The 12,537-nt window shown below is 38.3% G+C and overlaps 5 protein-coding genes across 5 annotated transcripts; all 5 read right to left on the bottom strand.

The window, feature by feature from the left end:
* Positions 1–439: 439 nt before the first annotated feature.
* On the bottom strand, positions 440–934 carry LOC131258388 (ATP synthase subunit alpha, chloroplastic). Its single transcript, XM_058259702.1, has one exon. It carries the CDS (start codon positions 932–934, stop codon positions 440–442), a length of 495 nt encoding a protein of 164 aa, XP_058115685.1.
* A 56-nt stretch (positions 935–990) lies between these two features.
* On the bottom strand, positions 991–2,747 carry LOC131258390 (ATP synthase subunit b, chloroplastic). Its single transcript, XM_058259704.1, has 2 exons — positions 2,126–2,747; positions 991–1,418 (listed from the first exon to the last, which is right to left on the bottom strand). The coding sequence occupies exons 1-2, from the start codon at positions 2,412–2,414 to the stop codon at positions 1,009–1,011; spliced, it is 699 nt and encodes a 232-aa protein (XP_058115687.1). The 5' UTR covers positions 2,415–2,747; the 3' UTR covers positions 991–1,008.
* Positions 2,748–3,001: 254 nt separating this feature from the next.
* LOC131258387 (ATP synthase subunit a, chloroplastic) lies at positions 3,002–4,830 on the bottom strand. Its single transcript, XM_058259701.1, has one exon. The coding sequence runs from the start codon at positions 4,815–4,817 to the stop codon at positions 4,074–4,076; it is 744 nt and encodes a 247-aa protein (XP_058115684.1). The 5' UTR covers positions 4,818–4,830; the 3' UTR covers positions 3,002–4,073.
* Positions 4,831–5,027: 197 nt separating this feature from the next.
* On the bottom strand, positions 5,028–10,101 carry LOC131258389 (DNA-directed RNA polymerase subunit beta''). Its single transcript, XM_058259703.1, has 2 exons — positions 6,120–10,101; positions 5,028–5,704 (listed from the first exon to the last, which is right to left on the bottom strand). Exons 1-2 carry the CDS (start codon positions 10,099–10,101, stop codon positions 5,028–5,030), a joined length of 4,659 nt encoding a protein of 1,552 aa, XP_058115686.1.
* Positions 10,102–10,188: 87 nt separating this feature from the next.
* Positions 10,189–11,894, bottom strand: LOC131258386 (DNA-directed RNA polymerase subunit beta'; the record flags this gene model as incomplete). Its single annotated transcript, XM_058259700.1, has 1 exon — positions 10,189–11,894. A coding segment is annotated over one exon (1,644 nt), but the record flags the coding sequence as incomplete, so codon positions are not given.
* Between the last annotated feature and the right edge of the window lie 643 nt (positions 11,895–12,537).

Consider the following 12,537-nt stretch of genomic DNA (forward strand, 5'->3'; position numbering starts at 1 on the left):
CTTCACCTAAACGAGAACTTGATTTAACAGCTCTTTGCAAAAGGCGTGAATGCAAATAAAAAACATTTCCTGGATAAGCTTCACGACCGGGTGGTCTTCTCAATAAAAGAGACATTTGGCGATAAGCTTGTGCTTGTTTGGAGAGATCATCATAAATTATTGAAGTATTTCATTCACGGTACATAAAATATTCAGTTAGAGTCGCTCTTGTATAAGGAGCGAGGTATTGTAATGTAGCAGGTGAATCTGCCGTTTCGGCTAGCACAATAGTGTATTCGATCGCCCCTTGTTCCTAGAAATTAATCACTACCTGGGCCACAGAAGATGCTTTTTAACCAATAGCTACATAAACACATATTACATTTTGCCCTTTTTGATTGAGAATAGTATCTGTGGCTACTGCTGTTTTCCCGGTCTGTCTTTCCCCAATAATTAATTCTCACTGACCGCGCCCTATAGGGATCATCGAATCAATAGCAATAAGCCCCGTTTGAAGAGGCTCATATACGGAACGTCTAGAAATAATACCTGGAGCAGGAGATTCAATCAACCGAGATTCAGAAGCTGAAATTTCACCTCTCCCATCAATAGGTTTAGCCAGAGCATTTATAACACGACCCAAATAAGCCTCACTCACTGGTATCTGAGCAATTCTTCCTGTTGCTTTTACAGAACTTCCCTCTTGTATCATCAAACCGTCACCCATTAATACAACGCCAACATTGTTTGATTCCAAATTCAGAGCAATGCCTATTGTACCCTCTTCAAATTCTACTAATTCCCCTGCCATTACTTCATCAAGACCATGAATACGAGCAATGCCATCGCCTACTTGAAGTACGGTGCCGGTATTCACAATCGTGACTTCTCGATTATATTGTTCAATACGTTCACGAATAATATTACTAATTTCGTCGGCTCGAATGGTTACCATTAGTGTCTCTTAATTCTTTTTCGAAAACAAAGGGAGAAAAAAAAAAAAAAAAAATAATGCCTAAAGTAAAAGGGCTAATCAGTTATTTCTTTCATGGCCCCGAGCATACCAATATTAGCACTGATGGTGCGTAAATGTAACTCGCTGTTCGAACAACTATTCAGAGTTCCTAGAGCTCCTTGTAAGGCTTGTTGGAAAACTCGCTGTCGGACCTGATTAATTGCTCTTTGTTGTTCAAAATGAATGGTTTCATTTTTGTAATTTTCTAATCGTTCCAAATTCTCATAAGTGGCATTAATCAAATTCTGTTTTTCTCGTTCTATCTCAGAGTATCCATTCACTCGAAACTCATCTGCTTCCATTTCCACTTTCCGTAAGCGAGCCCGGGCTTTTTCGAGCTGCTCAATAGCTCCTCCGCGTAGTTCTTCTGAATTTCGAATAGTACTCAGAATCCTCTGTTTTCGATTATCTAATAAATCACTTAATGAAAGTAGATTATTTTCCCATTCATTTCACAACTTCACTTCCATGATCTCTTCCCGAACCAAACATGAATCTTTCGATTCATTTGGCTCTCACGCTCAGTTACTTATGTTATGAGCATTCCCATATCTTTTAATGTAATGAGCCTACCCTCTCTTCTCTGTTCGTATTCCAAGATATGGAAACTGATACAAGACCAGAATATTCAGAGGACTCTTCCGACCAGACAAAAAAAATCTGTAATTGTCAGCAAAGTTGTTTTTTTTTCTTCAAATCCAAAAAATTCTTCTTATTTTATACATAGGTCGTCGATTCAGCATTGGATAAAAAAAGGGCGAGACACCCATTTTTCCAGTAAATGGTTCAAATCATTTTATCGATATGAGTGTTCTATATCGGATAAATTGCCAACTATTCATTTTGAAACCATCTCCGTACTAACGTAGTGGTAGAAAGAGTACCATGTTGTGCCTGGACTTCAGGCGGTTTAGCTTTAACCATGTTAATGGTCCCACATTATTGGTTGATAGAGAATCAAAGTTGATTTACCAATGAGTCACGAAATGCTATGGTTCTTACATATGATTTCTTAATTTATTCAGAAGTAATTCGTCGAGATCGTGCACCTTTCTTCCCTATTTATAAATAAAAAAAAAAGAAAGTGCAGCCGGTTGGATCCAGCCTATTCTTGAAATACACAACTCGCACACACTCCCTTTCCAAAAAAGATCAATACACCAAGCACTACACTTAGATTTATTAGATTTGTTGCTAAAATATCGGTATTCAACCCGAAACTCCCGGCGGATGGCCAGTAACCCAAGGAAACGAAAGAATCGGTTACATTTTTCATATGCTCTCCTCTTATAGATAGGACTAACAAAATCGAACAGAGTTCTTTTTGTATCACTTCGTCCCGTTTTTTTATTATTGATTTCTTTTTTTTTATTAATTGACTTATTTTAAATATGAATATATTCATTTCATTTGAAATCATTTTCAAATTTCAAAAATGGATTCTTTATTATTATTTTATTTCAATTGAAGTTCCCAATAAGATACTTATTAGGTCCCCGGTTTCATGTCAATTGCGAAATACCTGCAACGCTTCCTAAAAGTCAAAAGGGGTTTCCATTAAATTAAGGACGGGAAGTGAGAAAGCGAGTGGATCTACTAATTCCTCATCCTCAAATCAGACCTTCCCCGGAGTATTGTCTCAACGAAGAAGTGGAGTGAAGTTTTGATATAATTCGAAGAAGCAAGCGGTAAGTCGACGGCAATAAAATAAGAAAAGAAGTACGTATTTTCACGTTTATAGAATAGGATTAAACAAAAGGATTCGCAAATAAAAGCGCTAATGCCACGACCAGTCCGTAAATTGTTAAAGCTTCCATAAAAGCCAGACTAAGCAATAAAGTACCTCGTATTTTACCCTCTGCTTCTGGTTGTCTCGCGATACCTTCTACGGCTTGGCCCGCAGCAGTACCTTGACCAACTCCAGGTCCAATAGAAGCAAGCCCTACGGCCAATCCAGCAGCAATAACGGAAGCGGCAGAAATCAGTGGATTCATGGTAAGTTCCTCGCACCAAAATAAAGAAATGGTTAATGATACAATCAACCAATGAATTATTACTTATTATTCCATCACTAAGATCCACCCGATCAAAGTAACTAAGAACTCCGAATTGAAGTGATGATATACTGAATCATCAGAACTACTTCGATATCTCGTTTTTAGTTCCTATCCATGGAGTCTTTGGAAATCCATACGGTTCTAGTTCTTCCATTTCTTTGTTCCGAACCATTCTTTCAATTCTTCGCTCTTTCTCTTCTATATGCTTGACTTCATCTGTTTATTCATTCAATCCACAGTCACAGATGAAACGGAAGGACTTCTATTGAAATCCATCTAAATTCAATGGGATGTAATATATGGATAGTCCATATATAACTAGTGAATATCTAATATCACATATACATGTGTTTCTTCCATAACGTAAACCATCCGCATCTTATATTGAATCGGATTCTAGAATTATTCTTCGAAACATACACAGGATTGGCTTATAGCCATTACATATATCTCTCCCTAACCGACTTTTTTATGAATCTTATTTGTTTGTAAACTCTTCTCTTCTTTTTCCTTATCATTATCCGCATGGATAGAAACGAACGGATTCATCAGCCCCCGAATCATTACGTATCAATATCAAGATTTGATTGATCCAATTGAATTGCAATTAATGACATGGTCAATCGTTGAATTGAATGAAATCAAATGAAATGGGAATGATTCTATCAGTTTTTCTTTTTTTTGTTTGTTTAGGCGCATGTCGGAAACAGATAAACATAACAATTCTTATTCAAATTATGAATCGTAATTGACTGAACAAATATAAATAGAATATCGATTGGAGAGGTATGAATAAATGGACCAAGCGGGAATCTTAGGAAAAAGATCTTTTAGATTAGATCTCTTTCCCTTTTTTTACAATTCCCTAATATCGTACATCTTTCTTGCTCCTACTCTAGATCATATATACCGTATTTGTATATATCATGTTCCCAAATAAATTATCTTGAGCCACCCATGAGTTGGGATAAGCTGGTCTTTTTTTTTTGAAAAAAAAAAGACCTTCTTATTTCAGAAGCTAGTCAATGATGACCCTCCATAGATTCACCTATATAAGCCGCGGCTAAAGTTGCAAAAATAAGAGCTTGAATCCCGCTTGTGAATAATCCAAGGAACATGACAGGTATAGGGACTACTGAAGGTACTAAAGAAACAAGAACAACAACTACTAATTCATCAGCCAATATATTCCCGAAAAGTCGAAAACTAAGTGATAAAGGCTTTGTGAAATCTTCTAGGATGTTAATTGGTAAAAGTATTGGGGTTGGTTGAATGTATTTACCGAAATAACTCAATCCCTTTTTGGTAAAACCCGCATAGAAATATGCCATTGACGTGGGTAAAGCTAAAGCAACAGTAGTATTTATATCATTCGTCGGTGCAGCTAACTCCCCATGAGGTAACTGTATGATTTTCCGAGGTAAAAGAGCACCTGACCAGTTCGAAACAAAAATAAATAGGAACATAGTTCCAATAAAGGGAACCCAAGGACCATATTCTTCTCCAATCTGGGTTTTGCTCAAGTCTCGAATGAATTCAAGGACATATTCGAAGAAATTCTGACCGTCGGTTGGAATGGTTTGTGGATTCCGAACAGCTATAGTGGCTGAACCTAATAAGATAGCAATTACGACCCAAGAAGTGATAAGTACTTGGGCATGGACTTGGAAACCCCCTATTTGCCAATAGAAATGTTGGCCTACTTCCACACCGGATATATCGTATAACCCTTTTAGTGTGTTGATGGAACATGGTAGAACATTCATATTGCCCTCTGACAGAAATAGAACTTAAAAAGGAATTATTTTGATTCAACCATCTCTTTCTCAACTCGCCTATTTTAATCGTATATTTAGGATACCAAATAATCAGATAATATCCCCAATGATTTTTATCTCTTTTTTGAGATTCAGGAATAGTAACCGATTCAATCAATTTATGGAGTTCCCCAAGTCATTGACTTATCTTATTATTAATCAACGATTTCTTATAGAGCTAGAACGACCCTCACAAATTGCGGATACTAATTTGTTAAGAATCAATCGGATTGAGGCTATAGCGTCATCGTTGGCTGGAATCGAAATATCTGCGAGATCTGGGTCACAATTTGTATCGATTAAACAAATCGTCGGAATTCCTAAAGTCAGACATTCTCGAAGAGCCGTATATTCTTCTTGCTGATCAACGATGATGACAATATCAGGTAACCCCGTCATATATTTGATCCCACCCAGATAGGTTTGCAGGTGAGATAATTGTCTCTTCAACATTGCTGCATCTCTTTTCGGGAGACGATTGAATTTCCCCGTCTTTTGTTCCGCTCTCAAGTCCCTGAACTTATGAAGTCTCGTTTCTGTAGTGGACCAATTCGTTAACATACCACCGAGCCATTTTTTATTAACATAATGACACCGAGCCCTTATTGCAGCTGATGCTACTGAATCAGCTGCTTTATTTTTGGTACCAACTATTAAGAAGTGTTTTCCCCTACTTGCTGCATCAAAAACTAAATCACAGGCTTCTGATAAAAAACGAGCAGTTCTAGTAAGATTTGTAATATGAATACCTTTACGCTTTGCAGAGATGTAAGGTGCCATTCTAGGATTCCATTTCCTAGTACCATGACCAAAATGAACTCCTGCCTCCATCATCTCTTCCAAATTGATGTTCCAATATCTTCTTGTCATTTCTCCCCCCACTTTCTCTCTTTTTTTTTTTAAAAGAGACGAGGTACCCTGAAATAAATAATTGTTCCGACGGAACCTTCTACCGGAGATTGACCGTTGATACACGGTCCAAGTCATTAATTCGTTTCTATTCATTATTATCTTTATTACCAAATAAAATGCCCGGACCGGATAGGTAAAAAATGGAAAAGAAAAGAATGAATCTAATCTGCTCTTAGGAATCATTAAATCCCGGAAATGATTGTTCTGATGTATCATGGAAATTCTTTGGGATGCAAGAACTCAATAATTCTCTGTGGTGGAACAAAATATCTCTCATTTCCCCCTCGAATAGATTCTTCTTTTTGATTTCCAAAGGAATATTGTTGTGTTTCCTTGAACGGTGCACTAATCCTTTGAATCCGGTACCAACAGGTATCATCCCCCCCAGAACAACGTTCTCTTTCAGGCCTTTCAACCAATCAATACGACTTCGTAGAGCGGCTTTTGCTAAAACTCGAGCGGTTTCTTGAAAACTCGCTTCGGATATGAAACTTTGAGTATTCAGAGATGCCCTCGTTATTCCCAATAAGATGGCTCGGTAACAGATCGCTTCTTCCAAAGCACGCCCTGTTCGTTCCGCTCGCAACAATCCGATTAGTTCTCCGGGTGAAAAAACATTAGACATTCCATCTTCCGAAACCAACACTTTGGATGTTATTTGACGTACAATAATCTCTATATGCCTATTATGGATCTGCACCCCCTGGGATCGATAAACCTTTTGGATCTTATTAACCAAAGAGATACGACTTTGCGCTATGGTTAGCTCAGCGCCAATCAAGAATCCCCAAGGAATTCCAAGAATTCTTGTTATACGTTCGTTCCAACCTTCAATCCTCTTTTCTAGGTTCATCGATATTGAATCAATCGAACGCACTTCTAACACTTGTTCCACTTTTGGAAGACCTTGCGTTATATCACCCGATCTCGATTTTTCATATATAAATGTAACTAATGTATCTCCTTCGTAAAGGATTTCTCCATAATGGCCATGGACGGTTGCTCCTGGAGTGGCCAAATGAGGCTTAGCTGATCTTATTACTAAGGAGTCAACATGAACAATTAGAACTTGACCAGATTTTATGTGTGGTCCATATTTGGATATACATACATTTTCACAAATAAACTGTCCAAGGCTAATTATTGTGGATGCCTCCTCACAATAATCGTGACGGAGAAAGCACCAATTCAAATCGAATGGATTAAAAATGATGTTACTGCGCGGATCGGGATTATAAATCCTCCCATTTTCATCCATTAAATAGTATTTAAGTACTTGGAAAGTCTGTTTTAAATTGTCAAGTAGCAAATATTTATTTAACAAAATCTGATTATGAGTTATTAAATAGTAAGATGAATAAAAATTCGCAATTTTAGATACAGTCCCTAAGGGACCCAACGAATTCCTAATGGGAATCATGGGATCCTCTTTAATTGATTCTTTTGTCACCTTGTGAGATTTCGAACCATTGAATGGACCAATTCGAGAACAATCGGATGATGACAAAATTAGAAAAGATTGGCATTCCTTATTTCTATTCAGAAACGTACGAATAGTTCCTTGATGTTGGGTAAGTGATTGAATCCTCGTCTTGGAATAAAAAGTATTGATATTGGTGCGATCTGATTCATTATCGGGGATCAATCCTGAACCTGCCGTATCATTCCTTTTTCCGATATACGAAATAGGGGACTTCACCAAATCAATTCTGATAAAATCTCGAATCAGATCATTTGCCCCTACTTCAACAAAGGAAGCATGAACCTCTTCTATAGAACCATTTCGGTCTTGTTCCCAATTCAATACTAAACAAGTCCGAACTAATTGAATACTTGTGTGATAAATTCCTCGAATTGGTTTGCCATTTCCATAAAGGATATAATTGACAACTCGTAGTTGTACATTATCCCTTTCCTGCAACAGATCCTGGGGGAAAAGCGTTCCTAAATTTATCCCATCAGCTATTTCATATGTGACTACGGGTCGAACCGAAACAAAATACTTTTTCTTGGTAGGTGTGATCCGTTGGACATAGATCCAATTTTTCCATTTTTTTGATTCCTTAGAATTTAGTTTTCCCGTTCCTGGTGGTATCAAGATGCCGCTGTGCCGGGATATCTTATCTGTCTCTCCAGTAAAATGGATATCTCCAGAAAAGATTTTCAGTTCAATCTTTTTTTTTTTTCTCTCCACTCGGACCAATCCACCTACTCGGCTTCTTGTATTTAAAGCAATTCGTGTATCTACTCCAATGATACTATTGTTCCGTACCATTATGGACGAAGATCCGGGTAAGATATGCACTTCTTCGGGAATGAAAAAAAATCGATCTACTTTCATTTGGTATTTCGGCCTAAATTCTTTTGCCCCTCGATACTCAATCAAATCCTCTTTTTTGACGATTGAATCCACCTCTATGGTCCCATATTTAGTAATTCCTGAACTACTTCTTCTGTATCGGGGATCGTCGAAATAAGCAAGAATACTATTTCTACGTAAAATCCCATTTATGGGTATTTCAATCGAGATACCAGAACGGGGCATTAGTTCTTTCTCCCGTTCTTGATCATATTGGAATGGGATGATGAATCTATTTCTTCGCCTTTTCGCCAATAAATCAGAATTCTCGTGGAGAATGGCAGGATATAGGAAATTCCAATGACCATTAGATATGATTCGATCAGGTCCTGAATAATCAAGAATCCCCTGCCCTTTTTTACTGGAAGGATCCGAACTAAACAATTTGTGTCTCACTCGATCATTAGTCACTGAGAGGTCAGAAATATATCTCCGTTCGACAGAAAGAGAATGAACATTCATTTGATCTTGATCCTTGTGGAGCGAAAAAGTGACTATACTGGATCTGCACGGACCTCCTGATAATATCCATAAATGACTTGTTTTTGGTAAGAGATGAACATTACCATATCTATATTCAGGCGCATGGTACACATCGGTACTCCAGTGCATTTCTCCCTCTGAGTCAGAATAAATATGTTTTCGAACCCTCTCTTTAAAATTGAAAGTGGATGTTCCAGCGCGAATCTCAGCAATCACTTGTTCTGATTCTACATATTGATCGTTTTGAACTAAAAGAAAACTTTTTGGTGGAATATTCACATTATGTAGAATATCCTGACTCCCAATAGTTACATACAGGTCTATATAACATAGAAAAGCAGGATGTCCATGACGTGTACGTGTGGGATGAACCAAATCCTCATTGAATTTGATTTTTCCATTAGAAGGAGCTCGTACATGTTCTGCAGTACCACCTGTAAATACTCCACCGGTATGAAAAGTTCTTAATGTTAGTTGAGTCCCTGGTTCCCCAATTGATTGACCTGCAATAATACCTACTGCTTCTCCCAATTCGACCAGGTCGCCATGAGTGGGACTCCGACCATAACATAATCTACAGATCCAAGATGTACTCCTGCAAATAAAGGGGGTTCGAATATATATTGATTGTGCTCGAAAGGTTATGAATCGATTGACAAGTCCAATACCAATATCTTGATTTCGAGTGGCAATGCATCGTAGACCCATATATATATCGTCTGCTAATACACGACCAATTAGTGTTTGGATCAAAATTTTTTCCGTCGTCCCATTTCGAGGACTCACGGAAATACCTCGGATAGTGCCACAATCTGTTCTACGCACAACAATGTGTTGAACTACTTCAACAAGTCTACGCGTGAGGTATCCAGCATCTGATGTTCGTACAGCAGTATCCACAACTCCTTTGCGGGCTCCGTAGCAGGAAATTATATATTCCGTTAAAGAAAGTCCTTCGCGTAAATTGCTTTGAATGGGTAAATCAATCATTTGTCCTTGGGGGTCCGACATTAATCCTCTCATACCTACTAATTGGTGTACCTGAGATGCATTTCCTCTAGCTCCCGAAAAGGACATTATATGGACTGGATTAGAAGGATCAGTCATCCTAAAATTAGGATGCATTTCTTGTCTCAAATATTCACTTGTAGCATACCATATCTCAATGGATTGACGCAATTTTTCTACCGCGTGTACATTCCCATAATGATGGTGCTTTTCTAAAATCAAACTTTGTTGTTCAGCATCTTGGACTAGCCATCCCTTAGAAGGTATTGTTAAAAGATCATCAATTCCTAATGAAATGGATGTAGCAGTGGCTTGCTGGAAACCCAGAGTCTTTACTTGATCCAGGATGTGCGATGTATATGCCATTCCGAAGTGATCTATTAATCTGCTAATAAGTCGTTTCATGGCAGTTGCATCTATCACTTTATTGTGAAAAACCAGATCGGCCCGTTCTGCCATAAGTACCTCCATATTCCGCTGAGTAGGATTCGACAATGGGTTTGAGTCAGTGATTTGAAGACTTCCTTTCCTCGATCTTGATTCACGTAGAAATTCAGGAATTATGATACCGGTTGAGCCGTAGAGAACCGAATTCCCACGGTATCACATAATTACTTAGCTTAGGTATCGTATGAGTAGGCCCGACAAAACCCTTGTATGGCTTCTTCTATTTCTCGATAAAAATAAATATGACCAACAGTTGTTCGAATGTATATACAAAGGATTTCTTTTTTTACACTTCTTACTATTAGATAGTGCCCATAAATCTCATGATAGGTACCCAAAGATTCATATTGAACTTCGATGGGAACTTCTCTTGAGGCAATGACACGTTGATCGAGTCGCCACCGGAGCCACAAAGGACTATCTAAATTGATTCGTTTCTGCCGATAAGCTCCAAGTGCATCATAGGAACTACAAAAATAGGGTTCTTTCTCTTTCGTATACTTATTATCGTCAACCGTTTCATTTTGATAGTTTCTTCGATTACATGGATTATACCTATTTGAACAAATACCTCGACGATTCCCGATCGTTAATATATAGAGTCCAATAAGCATATCTTGAGTTGGTACGGAAATGGGATCTCCAATAGCTGGAGACAAGAGATTCATATGAGAAAACATAAGTAAACGAGCCTCCGCTTGAGCTTCCAAAGATAAAGGTACATGAACAGCCATTTGATCCCCATCAAAGTCTGCATTGAATCCCTTACGAACTAATGGATGTAAACAAATAGCGCGTCCCTCCACTAAAATGGGTTGGAACGCCTGTATGCCTAATCTATGCAGGGTGGGTGCTCTATTCAGCAATACAGGATGCCCCTGCATAACTTCTTGAAGTATTTCCCATACAATTGGTTCTTTTTCCCGAATTTTACTTTTAGCAATCCCTATGTTAGAAGCAACATGTTGTCTGATTAGACCACGAATGACAAATGTCTGGAAAAGCTCTATTGCTATTTCTCGAGGTAATCCACATCGATGTAATGAAAGCGAAGGGCCCACGACAATAACGGAACGTCCCGAATAATCGACCCGTTTACCAAGTAGAGTCTCACGAAATCTTCCCTCTTTGCCTTCAATTACATCTGAAAACGACTTGTAAACTTTATTATGACCGTCCCTCATTGGTTGTCCGCGGATCCCATTATCAAGAAGTGTATCCACGGCTTCTTGTACCAATTTCTCCTGACACATTACTGATTCCCCTGGCGTAGATCTACTTGTTGTTAATGGATCGGTAAGAGTATTGTTCCGATAGATAACTCTTCGATAGAGTTCATTAATATCCGAACTCATTGGTTTACCCCCATCTATCTGAATGATTGGTCTCAACTCGGGAGGAAGAACTGGTAATAGGCACAAAACCATCCGTTCTGGTTCTACATTTGTTCGAATAAAATACTTAGCTAATTCTATGCGTCTAACCAAAAAATCCTTTCTTCTTCCAATTTTTCTATCTTCCCATTCATTCCCATCAGCGGACCCTTCTTCCCCTAATTCCTTCCATTCTACCAATGAATGATCTGTAATAATTCGCAAATCCGGATCGGCTAATTGTTCTCTGATAGCACCTGCTCCAGTAGAGATTTCTCTATTTCGAAATGTATCGAAGCCTTGGGTAGTAAAAAAAAGTGGGATGCTGTATTTCCGGGATTGGATTTCAGATTCGAATGAACCTCGTAATCGTAAGAAAGTAGGTTTTTTAGCTATGGGCCTAGCAAAAGAAAAATTGGGATAGGTTTCGATGGGATCCCCCCCTTAAAAATCGGACATGAAGGTTTCCTCTCATCCGGCTCAAGTAGTTACACCAAATAAAGAAAGGGGTTTTCACTTTTCAATTTTGTTCTAGAAAACCCAACCCCATAAGGATCTACTCCTTACTCAAGTTCCCATCGAGGACCAACGAATATTTCATTGATTCATTCTTCCTTCGACTTTTACTTTCTGAATTACTTATTCAATTATGACATAAATGAAATGTGAAATTATTGAGTAGTCTACTTCCCTTCGAATGATGAATCCTCTTAACTTAAAGAATACCTTGGAACTCATAAGGGATTTACTTGTCTATGTATCCTTCCATTCGATCTTTTAGGTCCCTACTTCACCTCGACGGTTATGCCATGATGTCCCTTGAAGCATATATGCGATGGATAGACTTCTGTAACCATGCCATATTCGTTTACTTGACCAGAATCTCTTTCTAAAAGAAATGGAATGGCTAATTCCACGAAAGAGGTCTTTTTCACGAGGTACAACTAGCAATTCCTATTTATCTGTTACGGAATCGACCATGGATCAATTCCCCTTTCATTTGGAAGTATTGAATATACCCATAATTCTGAGCTTCATGTTCCTCCTCCCAAGAGACATGTCAGATCCGGGGGCATCCCAATCGGAT

The sequence above is a fragment of the Magnolia sinica genome, chromosome 10 (genome assembly GCF_029962835.1).
Source record: "Magnolia sinica isolate HGM2019 chromosome 10, MsV1, whole genome shotgun sequence".
NCBI lineage: Eukaryota > Viridiplantae > Streptophyta > Magnoliopsida > Magnoliales > Magnoliaceae > Magnolia > Magnolia sinica.